This window comes from Populus euphratica, unplaced genomic scaffold (assembly GCF_000495115.2).
Source record: "Populus euphratica unplaced genomic scaffold, PopEup_1.0 scaffold280.1, whole genome shotgun sequence".
In the NCBI taxonomy this organism is placed as follows: Eukaryota; Viridiplantae; Streptophyta; class Magnoliopsida; order Malpighiales; family Salicaceae; genus Populus; species Populus euphratica.
In genome coordinates this window covers 382,149-398,494 of record NW_011499979.1, presented here as the reverse complement: position 1 = coordinate 398,494, position 16,346 = coordinate 382,149, and the positions used below count along the sequence as shown (strand labels likewise).

At 32.8% G+C, this 16,346-nt stretch overlaps 1 protein-coding gene and 1 non-coding gene across 2 annotated transcripts; both read right to left on the bottom strand.

Annotated features, from left to right (window-relative positions):
- Positions 1 to 10,522: 10,522 nt before the first annotated feature.
- TRNAE-CUC (transfer RNA glutamic acid (anticodon CUC)) lies at positions 10,523 to 10,595 on the bottom strand. Its single transcript has one exon. It is a non-coding gene; the product is annotated as a tRNA-Glu (tRNA).
- Positions 10,596 to 10,970: 375 nt separating this feature from the next.
- LOC105139682 (vesicle-associated protein 4-1-like) lies at positions 10,971 to 14,229 on the bottom strand. Its single transcript, XM_011046224.1, has 7 exons — positions 13,841 to 14,229; positions 13,674 to 13,744; positions 13,173 to 13,254; positions 12,931 to 13,049; positions 11,765 to 11,842; positions 11,558 to 11,677; positions 10,971 to 11,462 (listed from the first exon to the last, which is right to left on the bottom strand). Exons 1-7 carry the CDS (start codon positions 14,109 to 14,111, stop codon positions 11,409 to 11,411), a joined length of 795 nt encoding a protein of 264 aa, XP_011044526.1. The 5' UTR covers positions 14,112 to 14,229; the 3' UTR covers positions 10,971 to 11,408.
- Between the last annotated feature and the right edge of the window lie 2,117 nt (positions 14,230 to 16,346).

Sequence of the window (16,346 nt, the reverse complement as noted above, 5' to 3'; positions counted from 1 at the left end):
ACTCCTTACTCAGGCCATCCTTAATGAATTGTATTTTATCTTCACGGTTTATAGATATCATTCCTAAAGAACGACATTGTGTATTACAAGTCCATCTAGCACATCGATGACAGACTTCTAGTCGTTTTGCACGACGTTTCTTTGCAAAAGTGCTTTTACCTATTCTAGGCATATGTGAAATGAAGGAATTAGAGGACTCACCTGATAATCGGACCTTTGCTTCAATCAACCAGCGAATATCTTCAGGAATTCCATGATTCATTAACAATCTCAATCTTGCACATCTAGCATGGTAAATTTTTGTAATCGCATTCTGAGGCAGAGCGGGAAAATACTTTTTCAATTTTTCAAGATTAGTGTCCATTTTCAAATGAGAATTGGAAGAGAGATTCAAAGAATTGCACAAATATATACACAGATATCAGTTATTGTGGGAAACTAAAAGAACCGACTTAAGTCACGGAGTACCGTTATCCATCATTTGACCAGGGTGAGAGAAACTAGCAAAAATCACTTAAAAAGAAAAAAAATCAATCTTTATATACAGGATCACCCAATTCAATAGAGTCATGTTGAACTGAAAAATTGTCAAAGTAAACTTTCAGACGATGTCCATTTACCTTGAAAACATTGTCATTCTTTGGATTCTCGATTTCATAGGCCTCATATGCATACACATGTTTCACAATAAAAGGACCGCTCCATCTTGATCTTAATTTTCCAGGAAATAAATGCAATCAAGAATTATAAAGCAAGACTTTTTGACCAACATTGAATGTTTTTCTTAGTATTTTCTTGTCATGAAACTCTTTAATTCTTGCTTTATGAATTCTTGAATTTTCATGTGCATCATTTCTTATTTCCTCAAGCTCATTTATTTGTAATTTTTGCAGTTGACTAGCATCATCCAGATTTGAATTGAAAGCTTTAATAGCCCAATAAGCTTTATGTTCAAGTTCCACAGGCAAGTGACAAGGTTTTTCATAGACTAGTCTATAAGGTGACATACTTAATGATGTTTTATAAGCAGTTCGATAAGCCCAAAATGCATCATTTAGTCTTAAAGACCAGTCTTTCCTATTAGGGTTCACTGTTTTCTCCAAAATATGTTTGATCTCCCTATTAGCAAGCTCTACTTGTCCACTTATTTGAGGGTGATAAGAGGTGGCAACTTTTTGTGTGATTCCATATTTCTTCATTAAAGACTCAAATGGCTTGTTGCAGAAATGTGTTCCACCATCACTTATTATGGCTCGAGGGACTCCAAATCGACTCAAAATATTTTCTTTCAAAAACTTTATCACTGTTTTGTGATCATTGTTTCGACTTGGAATTGCCTCTATCCATTTTGAAACATACTCTACTGCGACTAATATGTATAAGAAACCAAATGATGGAAGGAATGGACCTATGAAATCTATACCCCAACAATCAAAGATCTCAATGACAATAATAGGATTTAAAGGCATCATGTGATGTTTTGAAATAGATCCCAACTTTTGACAATTTTCACAAGACTTGCAGAATGCATGTGAGTCTTTGAACATGGTATGTCAAATGTCAAGGTTAGAGGTTCCACTAATGGTATGTCAAACAAGTATAGTATAAACTCTTATTATTCAATTGGAAACCACACACAAAGGAGGTTCCAATCAGATTATAGATTATTAACATGATTACATTAGTCATCTTATTCGATTAATGCTAGTACTTGTAAATCTCGTCAAGCATTCATGATTATAACTTATGTTAACAACAAATCAAGTTCCTTTCATAGCTCAGGTGTCGGTTATACCATACAGTATGAGCTATGAGAGTGCCAAGCATTTGTTGTACCAAGTGTTATACAACATAAATCAAGATTAGTCATTTAACAAGCAAAGTATTAAAGAGTGAACAAGATAACAAATATAAAACATGTTAGTATCAAACATTAAAGTTCATATTGAGTTTACACTATACTTATTCTTACACCATTAGTGTAACCTTTTCACCTTGACATAATAAACTTAGGTAGACATAATGAAAGAAAGAAAAATAAATAAACAAAATAAAAACATGAATAAGATTAAAGTTAACTAAGTAAATGCAAGGAAATGAAAGGCATAAACTTGATATTAATGAAAGTAAAGCATAAACATTACAAAAAATACAAAGATAGAAAGCAAGAGCATGATCTTGATCTGAACACCAAGATGCTTAAATTCATGGCAAATGCCTCCTTTTATAGGCCAAAATTGAGAACTACTGATTTGATGACTAATTGATGAGTGGGTGGCCAACTCTTGACTTGGTGACAATCTTTATCTTCTCTTGTCTGCCCAAAACGTCATTGATAACGTCAAAACTGGAGCCACTTGAAAACATGAAAGTTGTAGACAATTGTCTCAGCTTTCTTGTGTAAAATATTCAGCTCATTTCGAGTTCTAGAACTCTAGATATGGCCAAAATACTAAACAATGCTCGGGCTGGAGGACAGATTCGGGCTTCTTTGTTGTTACTACAATTTGGACTTAAAAATGGCCCTTTTAGATCTTGGGCTCCATATAAAAGTTGTAGGCCTATGTCTTACCTTTCCATACATATAAAGTAGACCTAAATCTGAGATCTATAGCTCCAGATATGACCCAATTACCGAACAATGTTCCGGTGTGGATTGCACCGACATCTCTTTTCTACTTTTGGTCATCTTTTTGCCCTTGCAATTTAAGTTCTTAAAGTCATCAATCAATCCTTTCATTTCTGTGATAGACCTGCATTTAAAATGAACATTTACCATAAATTAAAGGTATCTTATATTATTAGATATATTATTATAAAGCATGCTTTAGTTAAGGAGTTATTGATACTTCAAGTGCAAAAATGATGATATAAAACCATGATAAAAATATATTTTTAAGTACTAATCAGTGTTTGGATAGAAATTAATTACATGTTCAAGTTAATATTTTTATTTTTTAAAAGCTCACAGAGTAAATGGTTAATGGTAGAAGGCTCAACACCTATAAAACGGTCTTTTTTATAGGGTTTATGGACCCTCAGATAATAAAATCAATGACTTTTAGTGAGGAATTATAATAATTGTTAGAATGAACTTTAAATTCTAAAAATAAGTATATTTGTTCTTGTTTTAGTATGGTAAATATTTTGAAAATAAGAGTATAAATACTCAAGAAAATAAAAATTATAAACCCATACTTAAATGGTTAAAGAGGTATATATTGCCCTTAAACCATATCATGTTGCTTGAATGAATGAGTTGGAGTATCATTTCCTTCTTATAATGAGGGATAAATATCTCTTACATAATATTATATTGATAAAAATATAGTAGGTTTTTTAGAAGACTTTTATACACTCACGGGTGTAGAGGAATAATTATTCTTGACTTTTAATATTTTATGTTAAATCCTACAAGAATGAACAAACAAAACCTTATCACCCAACATAAGGCCCATACCCACTTGGACTTAGAATGATGTTAAGCCTAAGAGTGATGGGTGTAATAGTTTTTCATATCCATGTACAGACCCATGTATATTTGAACTCAACATATGGTTGAGCCCAAAGATGTTAGGTTTGACAGATCGCAAGACATATATCTATTTAGGCTGAATGTGTGATAAAACCTAAGGACATTGAATTTGACAGATCACAAGACACATATCTAATTGGGTTGAATGTGTGGCTGAATCTAATGATGTTGGATTTGACAGATCACAAGACACACATTTGGCTGAGCTCAAGGATGATGGGTGTCACACCTGGACATCATGATGATCAATTAAAAATTAATCTCTTGATTGGAAAAGAAACAAATATTTGACATTTTGTTCTTTTAGGGGAAAATTTCGTGTTCAAAGAATCGCCACCTGGTATTAGGATCATTAGAAACTCTAACTAGTCAACAAAGATTATATGGCACGGGACTAGTTACACGAAAGGAAAAATATTATCACCCCTCAAACGTCCTGCTTGAAGCAAGTTGCATTGTTGGTTTTGTTTTAAATTGCTAAAGGTTTGTTTGTGTTTCGTTCTTATGGTCATCCTATAATATTCTCAACTCTGGCGTTAGTGAATATTTTCAACCTTGACATTGGTATGTATTGTCAACCCATAAAGTACAGTATTCCTAAATTTGGTGTAGTGAATAAATCTGCAAAATTTATATTACAAGAAAAAGAAAATATTTTTGTTTATATATATATATATTGTTGCTTTTTTGTTTTTGTGGTTCAGTATAAAAAAAGAGCATTATTGCATGCATACGTGAATAATTCACGCATGCAAGTAATAGTAACAAACTAATTAATCTAGTAAAACAAAAAGAAGAAGAAATTTGATAAGACCAAAAGATTAATATCTTATTCTAAGTGCAGGAGTATCGAAGTAATAAATAACTCGGTAAGATCGAAGTCGAACCACAGGGAGGTTAATTGTGTAAATTATAAATAACAACAATACAATAACAACAACAACAACAACAACAATAGTAGTATTAGTAGTAGTAGTAGTAGTACTAATAATAATAGTAGTAGTAATAGTAGTAGTTGTAATAATAGTAGTGGTAGTGGTAGTAGTGGTAGTAGTAGAAGAAAAAGAAGAAGTTAATGAGAACTTTAAGATAGAAGATCAATGTAAAGATTAAATAATAATAACAACAAATATCAATGTTAGAGGATCCACTAATGGTATTTCAAAAAAGTATAGTATAAACTCTTTTTATTCAAATGAAAACCATACACAAAGGAGGTTCTAATTAGATTATAAATTGTTAACATGATTATATTAGTTATCTTGTTCGAATAATGTTAATACTTGTAAATATTATTAGGTATTCATGATTATAACTTATGTTAACAACAAATTAAGTTTCTTTCATAGCATAGGTATCGATTATACCATACGATTGGGCTATGAAAGTGTCAAGTATTTGTTATACTAAGTGTTATATAAAATAAATCTAGATTAATCATTTAACAAGCAAAGTATTAAAAGTGAACAAGATAACAAATACAAGACATGTTAGTATCAAACATTAAAGTTCATATTGAGTTTGCACTATACTTATTCTTACACCAGTAGTGTAACCTTTTCAATTAAACATAATAAAAGAACGAAACATAAATAAACAAGATAAGAATATAAATAAGATAAAAGTTAACTAAGTAAAGGAAAGGAAAGGCATAAATAAGATATTAATGAAAGCAAAACTTAAGCATTATAAAAATACAAAGAGTGAAAGCAAGAGCATGATTTTGATCTGGAAACCAAGATGCCTAAATGCAGGCAAATGCCTTCTTTTATAGGCCAAAATTGGAAACTATTGATTTGATGACTAATTATTGAGTAGATGGTCAACTCTTGACTTGGTGACAATTCTTATCTTCTTTTCTGCCCAAAACATCATTAATAACGTCAGAATTTGAACCAGAGCTCTACATAAAAGTTGTAGGAAATTATCTCAACTTTTCAGGAAAAAAAATTGAGGTCATTTAGACTTTTAAAACTCTAGATATGGGTTGAACACTGAACAGTGTCTTGGCTTTCCATCCATATAAAGTAGACTTAAATCCAAGATCTACAACTCCAAATATGACCCAATTACCAAACAGTGTTCCAGTTTAGACTACACTAGCATCTCTTTTCTAAGTTTGACCATCTCTTTGTCCTTTCAATTTCAGTATTTAAACTTAACAATCAATCCTTTTATTTATGTGATAAACCTACATTTAGGATAAACATTTACCATAAATTAAATTTATCTTATGGTATCAAATTTATTATTATAAAATGTGTTTTAGTTAAAGAGTTATTGATACTTCAAGTACAAAATGATGATATAAAACCTTGATAAAAATGCAAAGTATTAATCAAAGTTAACTGGTTGCTGTAAGTCGAGGGCGATGGTGATCTAGGCGTGAGGCTACTGGCCGGAAAGGAACTTTGTCCTCTATTTCTTCTCATCTTATGTGACCCTTACTCTTCTTTATGTTTCTGTATACCCATCCTCTCTCTACTAAGAAGAGAAGGTTGCTGCTGCTATAGTTGGTGCATGCTCATAATGTATAGTGGTGGTTGCTAGATGTTAATGGAGCTGGAGGAGGCAAGCAGTGTTGTTTGTTAGATATTGTTGGACTGTTGCTGAAGCTGGTGATGGCATTTTGATAGTATAAAAGCTGTTGTTATCAGCTGAGATGATAAAGACTCCGTCATTCCTGTAAATCTAAATAATCAAGCCTTACTGCTGCTACTGAGAGGGGCTACTATTGTTGCCAGTTTGGTTAGTTTTGAGGGAGGTTGTTGGACTATGGTGGAAGAGAAGAAGGAGAGGCCATTTGTATGGAGGTCGAAAAGGGAGAGTGAGGGAGGCTTGCCTTCTGCAATTCCAAGCCAAAAAAAAAACAGAGAATATGAGGGAGCCCTTCCTCTATAAATATCTAAAGGCAGAGGAAGAAAAAGAAAAAGACTGGGTGGCATTTCATCGCTAGTTTTGAGACCAGGGAAGAAGAGAATAATAGAATGGGTTGAAGGGGGCAACGGCTGGTATAGGGTTTGTCGTCCTCTTTTAGGTTTTTTTTTTATCTTCCTCTAGGGTTTCTTGTAATCATCCCTCTTTCTTTTATACTTGAGATTTGTATTTATAGTGTAAAAGTCTCATCACGAGTAAAAAATAAAGTTTCAATCAAACTTATTCTCTTCTTTTAAGTCTAAATTTGATTAAGAATCAAATTCAAAAGTAGATAACTATTATTATCTTGAAGATAAGGATTATCTTAAAAATAAGAATAAAATCACAAAAGGCACATTTTAGTCCCTAGTTTTTATACAAGTTGACAAATCACACTTTTCATTGAAATAAATCCCTGATCTTTTTATTTTATATTTTAAACCTTATAAAATTAAATTAAAAATCAATGGGCAAAAATTAGGTTACAGTAATGGGTCTGATAGATCTCTAGACCCACAACTATTTGAGCTCAACACGTGGTTGAACCTAGGGAAGTTGGATCTACCCATTTGCTAGAATAGTTTACGCTTAATGCATAACTAAAGCCAAAGATGTTAGGCCTAACAACTTACTAGACTCATGTCTATTTGAGTTTAGTGTATGGCTGAACCCAAGAATATTGGGTTAGACTCATGTCTATTTAGGTTTAATGTATGGTACACTAAACCCAAGAATATTGGGTTAGACTCGTGTCTATTTGGATTTAGTGTATGGCTGAACTTAAGAATATTGGGTTTGGCAACTCACCAGACCCATATGTATTTGGGTTTGTTACCACCTAATTTTTCACCTTATTTTTTAAGTATTTTTGAGAAAAAAAATAGCAAAAAACAACAAAAGCCCAAAAAAATCATGTTATTGATGTATTTATGTTGTTTTCAACATTTTCAACGTCATCTCAAATGGATTCAAATTTCAAATGTCTTTTTAATGCGTTTGTCTTTTAACACATCATTTTAAAATTATTGATCTTTTTTATTAAGTCAACATTGACGTTGTTCTTTTTCAAAAAAAAAAATACAAATGTTGGACTAAGTAATTGGGGAAAAAGACAAACTTTTCCTCCTATATTAATTTTTCGCCATTGATGGTGATTAGAGTTTTCAAAAACCAGTTTACAAAGAATAGTTGATAATTTTTTTATCAAGTTCTCATAGATAATACTAATTGATGATGTTCCAAAATCTAATATACATATAAATGAGGTTTTTTGGTGTTTGGATAGTGATAAATCATACATTCGAGTCAATATTCTCTTCTTAAAAGCTCATAAAATAGATAATTGGTAGTAAAAGACCTAACACCTACAAAATAGTCCATTTGTGAAGGTTTATAGACCCTCGGATAATATAGTTAATGACTGTTAGTAAAAGATTATAATAAATGCTAGAATGATCTTTAAATTCTAAGAAATGTTTTTATTATTATAGTATAGTGAATGCTCTGAGAATAAGAAAATGAATATATAAGAGAATAGAAATTATGAATTATTTACTTAGATGGTTAAGGGGGTATATATAGCCCCTGAACCTTGTCATATTGCTTAAATAAATAGGTTGAAGTGTCATTTCCACTTAATTTTTATTTACCACATCATTAATAAAAATAAATATTTTTTATATAATATTAATGAGAGGTAGATTTTCTTACACAATATTAATATTGATATAAATATAATGAATTCTTTAGAAGATTACTATACACTTTGGGGTGCAGAAGAATAATTATTCTTGACTTTTAACATTTTATATTAAAATCCATCAAAATGAAGAAACAAAGTCGTGTCATATAATATGACGTTCATACCTACTTAGACTTGTAATAATGTCGAACTGAAGAGTGTAAGGTCTAGTAGATCGATAGACTCATGTCTATTTGGGCTCAACATGTAGCTGAATCCAAGACTATTAGGTATACAAACTTGCCAGACCTATATTAGTTTAGGTTCAGCACATTGCTAAACACAAAGATATTGGGCTAGCAATTTTGCAAACCTATATCAGTTTCAGCTAAGCATTTAATTGAATCCAAGGGTGTAAAATCTAGTAACTTTCAGTCCTATTGAATCCAAGGGTGTAAAATCTAGTAACTTTCAGTCCTACATCGATTTGGGCTTCGCATGTGGCTAAACTAAAAGATCTTGGGTCTAAAAAGTTGTCAGACTCACATCAATTTAGTCTTAGCACGTGGTTGAACCCAATGACATTAAGCTTGACAACTTGCTAGACCCATGTCTGTTTATACTCAATGCATGGTTGAACCCAAGAATATTAGGCTAACAATTTACCAAACTCATATGTATTTGAACTCAACATGTAATTGATCTCAATAATATTGGATCTGACAACTCGTCAGACTCATATATACTCGAGCTCAGCATATAGCCAAATCCAAGAATATTGAGTTTAACAACTCACCAAACTCATATGTATTTAGGCTCAAATGTAGATGAGTCTAAGAAAGTTGCTAGAATCATGTATGTCTGGGTTTAACACATAGCTAAATCCAAGAATATTGGGTCTAGCATCTCGTTATACTCATATGTATTTGGGCTCAGTATATAGCTAAATCTAATGATATTGAATATGGCAGTTCGTCAAACTCATATGCATTTGAACTCAATACATAGTTAAATCTAATGATATTAAGTGTGGTAGCTTATCAAACATATATGTATTTAGGTTCAATAAATAACTAAATCTAAAAATATTAAATCTGAAAAGTGAAAAGTAAAAACAAGTCAGGTGTATGTTATTTAGGTTTGGCCTTTTGCCTAGCCTAGATCCATTAGATTATAACCATGTCATTGATCATTTTAAATATAACTTTAAATAAAAAGAAAAATATATAAGATATATTGATACATCACATTTTCCTCGTTATTTGATTACTTTCTAGTAGTAACATATAAATAATAGCATAACAAGCTTGTTGTCTCTTGGTCTTGGTAGGAATCACCCATAGGACGCGTGTAATGGCCTTGAATTGCAGGGCTAGAAATATACATACAATGAGCTCAATACAATTTTTATTTTCAGGTTCTTGAACATCACCAATATCAGTAGTTTCTTTACAGAGAGATTGTTCAGTACTTGTCTGAATTTGGATGTTCCCTTAAAGGGCTTAAATTTACATAGAAGTCCATCTCCTATGGTTTATAGGAATTTATAATTGAATATTGAGTACAGTCAATTAGGGCCCCAACAACTCAAATAAAAAATCATCCTCATTGATTTCTCTGCTGCCTGATACTTCTCATTACATGTTTTGCCACTCTCCCTTCTTGGATCAAAAGAACTGGAGACGGGTTTAACTTGCATAACCGATGATCCTGCTGCAGAACTCCATTTCTCTAGAAGAGCTGGTGATTTGGGTATGATCATATGATCTTTGAGCCCAAATGCAGCTCCTAGAGTGAAAACAATGCAAGCTTTGTTGGTAAACCTCATCATCAGAGTTAGGCTCTAGATTAAGAAGTTTGAGGCTTTAGTGTAGGGTTCTTCTGTGACTGAGAAAAATGAAATATATAGACCTGAAATGGCATAGTTGAGGCTCAAGTAGCAGGAGGAAAGGTTCCTACCATTTGGATAGGAACATATGCTATTCTGTGTACATGGACTCCTGCATCAGTATCTTCCATCCCATGTTGTCTTATTCTTTTTTTCTTCTTTCCAGTTTTGATTCAACTAGTCATAAGTACTCGTGCGCATTTCTCACTGTGCCTTGTGCTTCTACCCCATAAAAAAAGAGGGTCCTTGTAATATTCCCTTCGCTTAGCAGTTAAATTCCCTTTAAATGGAGCTGACCTAATTCGTCATGTAAGGACAGAATAAGTTGAAATAGAAAGAAGATTTCTATTTGGTTTTCTACCAAATTGCAATTGTCACTTGTTTCTTGCCATTTGAAAATATTTATATATAAAAAAATAAAAAAATAAACAGAAGGTCCCAATATTCGCTTTAATGTAAAATTCGTGGCCTAAAAAATTGTCACAAGATAAAAACAAAAACTTTCCGTTGCCGGGACTTGAACCCGGGTCTCTCGGGTGAGAGCCGAGTATCCTAACCAACTAGACTACAACGGATTGCAATGAGGGACTGAGAATAATAATATATCAAATATATTACAGCTAAGATTCTTGGATCGCCCACCCTAGCATGACGAAAACGGCTAGCATCCATGATCAAGGAATCTGGCAAGTCCAGGAAACCATGAAAAACATGGAGAACGTATGCACCCTGTTCAGACAGAATAATAGGCGTAGGCATAAGATGGAATTGACAGGGTTGGTTAAGCAGGTGCTGTAGTGACGATCTTGACCATCTCCTGGCCAGAAAGTTTGTCCAAAGTTATTGCCACGCCGTGACAAGATAATCCAATGGCCCAGGATACAGCAGTAAACGATCCCTCTAACATTTGCTGTTGCGGGAAAAGCAGGAGCCAAACTTCAAGATTCATAACGGGGAAAAAATATAGATTATTTTACTATACAAGTCCATGATGAATCATGATGTCCCAAGAAATGCATGAGAAGTAATGTAAGTATGTAACATGTAATAAATAAATGAGCTCCCACCATATTGATCAAATACAACTTCCAATACACAAGCCTTAAAAAGCCGGCACAAATCTGAGCACCCATCCCTAAGCAATACAAAAATATGCCTACTTTATTTTCATTGGAAAACAAATCCACTATCTACATGTAGGAGGTCATGCCCACCCCTAGCACCCTGAACTGACCTCCATAACATCCACCAAACAAATATCAGCATGGTAACAGAATCTTCTCCTCCTGGTGCGCCTGACTGCCAACTCAACTCCGCCTCCCCTTTGCCCATAAGTCAAGGGGCTGAATCAATACAACTTGCGGCAAGTTCAGAACCACATCTCACAACTACTGTACTGCTTCAAACTGTTGTCGAGCCAGGTACTTTTCTCGCCGCTCTTTCTGAAGAATAATAATAATGAAGGAGAAGAGATTATATTCTGATACACATATTATAAGAACTGAACGTTCAGGGAGATCAGATGGAACATCTATACCCATTCATCAATAACGAGACCTTCCCCAACAACACTGGGCCCTGTGTCTGGTGGAGGTTTCTTGCGTACTTCAAGAGCAGCTTCTGCTTCGGCCAATTGACGCTTCAATTTCTCCATTTCCTTCAGAGAAACAATCTCAATCTTATTTTTAGCTGTTTATTATGCACATAATCAATAACTGAACACAGACGAATCAAATTTACTTACAGGACTAGGACGCTCTGCATCTAAAAACACAACCCGCAATACTCGCTCAACTGTTACTTGATCCTTTTGTTCATCAAACTACAGAAAACAACATCAATTTTGGTTCAAATTGGTTTATCCTCTAGACATGAAAAGCTGTACTAACTGTTGTTGCCATGAGAAGTTGAATAACCTTAGTTACAAATGGCGTTAAGAAATGGAAGTTAAGCGTAAACTAAGTACAAACAAAAAAATAATTATCATGTTTAATTACACTTGATGCAAAAGTAGACAATTGCGATCACATTGTCCCTGTGAAATAGGATATCAAACAATTAACATCTTTTCAGAAAACTAGGGAAGAAACTAGAAACTTAACAAGTCATCTCTTTTTGATGCATTCATTTACGAAATTCTTTAAAATCCATCCATGACAATACTGCACAACAACTACATAGTTTTCACCCAACAACCATAACAAGCCTAACAAATAAGGCTTATGCAGGACCTTGATTCAACATCAAAGTATGAATGAAGACTATTTAAAAATCATTATCTCCAATGAGACTGAGCTGTCCAAATAAATAAGCAGTATACACTTACTAAAATAGTTAGAAAATTCAACTCCTGTCCAGTACACTACTTGACTACCATGCTCATAGCTAAAACCTTTCTTTCTTCTTTCTTTCTTTCTTTCTTTCTTTCTTTTTTGAATTATGTTACTTGATCTTTGATGCAATCATTTGGCATATTCATGTATGAAATGGAATATAGAACCTTAATTTGCTGCTTCTATCTCTCTGTTACAAGTTTCATTTCCATGAATGGAAAAAAAATCAAATTATTAATGCAACCCGGTACCATGGAATTAAAGTTCACTGAACATCTTTGAATCCCACAAGCTCATGAGCATATCTGAAAACTTATTAAGTGCCACATATCCAATAACCAAAGTTTCTCAATGCTAAAACTTCCAAAATGAATCCTGAAAATGTTTATCCTTGGACATTACAGCAACAACCAAATATTAACAATTCTCAAAAAAAAAAAAATCAGATTTTTCATTTCAATTTATTTCAAAATTCAAAAGTGAAACAAAAACTATCAATGTGAACAGCTATTCCTCAACACCAGCTATAATGTAGAGAAGGAGAGTGATATGAAAAGCACAAAGCAAAATGACTTACCAGTTCAGGCACATACTCCAATCCTCCCTTCACTTTCGAACTCACAATCTTGAATTTGGCCTTGGTCTTCTGGTCTAATTGTTTTTCGTTGTTCTCCGGTGGATCCACAAACTTGAAAACTGTCGATCAAAATATAAAAATTCAAAAAAAAAAAAAAAACCACAAGTCTCACAATTAATACAACCTAGAGCTAACAAATACATCACCCCTAAAAAAAGACAGAATCATCATGACTGAATTACCCGTTGCGACAAGGCTCTCTCCAGGAGCAAGAATACCACCGGGCGGACGCATATAACAGCTCTTTGGTGCAGTTGTTTGAAACTATAACATCAAATAAAGAAACCAGTCAGATGGTTCGATAAGATTGCTTTCAAGGATCACAAGTCACAACACTAACAAGCATGAATTCAGGGTTTTTTTTTTAAACAATCAATTAAAAAAGAAAGAAAAAACCCACAATTATTTTATAACAACTACTAGAAAAACAACTCATAACAACAAATTAGTACAGGTAGGACACCAACAGAAAAGGCATCATTCAGTGTACTTACTAAGTATTTAAAGCAGAAAAAAAACATAACTGATGTAATTTTAAAATTAAAATAACAATCCCCTTTACACCTAAAATGCAAACCACTAACATAAATGTCGTTCAAATTATTAAATAATGTAATTAGCCTCTGTGTTATTGCGAATTCTAAACAAAAAGTATAAAATAGAAAATAAACAAATAATTATACCTTAAAAGCAACATGAGACTTGCTTGTGTTTTTTAACCTTACTGCGCTTTTTACTTGCTTCCCGGGTTCGTCTAAAAAAAAATTAAAACGACAATAATAATAGCTGAAAAAAAGGAGTTGACCAAGGTGAAGAGTCAACGGGGAGAAAATTAAAAACGACAACGTACAAGGGAAGTAGAGATTATTAGAAGGATCAAGCCGGAGCCTTCGCCGAGTGGGTAAAAGCGATCGTGCAACAGAATAAATTGTCGTTGACTTCAAACCGCTACTATTAACCGCCGCGCTTCGGCTACTGTTGCTGCCACCGTTATGACTGTGGTTAAGGTTTTGTGTAGACGATGAAGAGGAAGAGTTAGTTGCCGCTTGCCAGAAAGGACAGAGCCTAAACAGCTTCATGTTGTGGTCGCCGTTGGCTTTATGTCGGTCAGATATTGCCATCTCTTACCGGGAATTCCACGTTGCCGGTAAGTAAAAAGATTAGCACTAGTTAGTTATGTTGTTTAGTGAAAGAGGAAAGCATGTCTGGTCACGACATTTAAATATGGTTGTCGGATTTGAATGGTTTTGTCTAAAATTGGATTTCATTTATTAGTTTTGGAGTCCGTGCTTTGCAGGGCTGTGTACTTAAGGGTAAATCTGGGATAAGACAAAAATGAAGGGTATTTTGGTACAGAAAATACTAGGAGACGAGAATTAATGATGGGAAAACTATACAGTACGTAAAGGTTAGTGTCATGGCATTTACAGCTGTCGGCTAAGTTTGTGGTTGTGGAGAAAGGTTAGTTGGGAATTAATTGTTGAATAATGAGTTAATGACATTCTTCTTTTGTGTATATATGTAATTTTAAATATTTTAGGGCTTGTACAGTTAAAAATGATATTATAATTTATTTATTGCAGAACTTTATTCTATAAGAAAAGAATATTATCCAGATAGGATGAGATTTGTCTAGACTTGAAAGAATTATTATGGGTGCTTTGTGGCTTAGGTCAAAAGTAAAAGAGTATAACTTAATACTCTGCCGTTTTCTATGACAACAAAGTCAACTACGACTTTAGACGTATTCATAAAGAATAACTTTTGCTTTCTCTTCTATTTTGTAAGGAAACGTGTGGTTTGGATGTCTAAGGTTCCGGTTTTGATGATTTAGTCATTTATTTGTATCAAAATTGTTTGGAATTTGGATATTACGAGGTTAATGAAAAAAATGGAGGCTTATGTTGGAATTGCAAAATTTGCAAGACAGATTTAAATGTTGCTATTATGGTTTATTAGGTTCTTTCGAAGATTGTCTATGACAGATTTAACAATAATAGATTATCTATGATCCTTATGGTACACCATAGCTTGAATATATGTAATACTTATACTTATATTGGTTTTTATAATTTTCAACATCGTTTTCGTAATGAGATTTGAGTCAATTTAATGATACCCTTTGTAAAATTAGTAAATATATATATATATATTTATCTTTTTCAATTTTAAAATTTCAAATGAATTAACATAATTTTTTGATATTGCAATGAATTTTTGATATGTAACTACTTAATTGTAATAATACATTTAGATTTTTCTTTGAATTTTTATCCAATCTCCAATTCATCACCCAAAAAACCTAGATTTCTATGATTCAAAACCCAAACGTTACATCTGTTTTGAGCATGCTCACTGGTATACTTAAATTCAAAAGGTAGAGACTTCATGAATTTGTTTAATGATTCAACTAATTCAGCATTCTCATCTTTCTCATCCTTATTAATATGATAATCATTTTTGTCATTACTTGATTTGGATTATTCATAGAAAATATAAAGAAGGTGTTATACACAATCAAGCTTACTTATCTACAATGTCTTGCTCTGATGTCATGTTTTTTGTGTTAGCATCTAAACCAAAGTAACGAATTATCTGTGATGCTTGTGTGGTTCTTTGAGTATAACTTGGCACCCGAGTAAACTTCATATTAGGAGAGTTTTCCCGTTTAGGTCTATAATTCAATTATACCTCTAGAATATATGACCCATTATTATTGGCAAATTCAAATATTTAATTTACACTTTCATCACTATAAATACGTACACTAATTTAACAAGTTAGACTTTTCTCCATAGAAAATATGGAACATATGGCATACATAACCAAGCACACATATCTGTAATATCTTACTCTAATGTTAGGTTCCTTGTGTTATCACCTATACTAGAGTATCTAATTATCTGTGATGCTTGTGCGATCATTTGAGTGTAACTTGACACCTGAGTAAACTTCATTCTAAAGGAGTTTCCTTCTCTCGATCTACTATTTAAGTATAGCTCTAGAATATGCAATCCATTATTGTTAATAAATCCAAGCACTGAATTCACATTTTCATCTCTACAAATAGGTATACTAACATAATGATGAGGACACCAAACCTGAAATATTATTTATGCATGTGAATGATCATAGATGATGGAGGATAGTCCAAACAATTGAGAGATTGGGCTTTAACTTATGTTTTGGGTTTAATTTATATGAACTTTTAATTGAGTTTTATTAATTTGGCTTTATTTGTTGGGTTTGATTTAATTATTGTCGGGTATTTTATTTAGTAAGCCCTAAGCCCAATCACTTATTCTAGTTAGGGTTTTAGTATTAATACCCTACTTTTCTAAATGTTAAGGCACTTT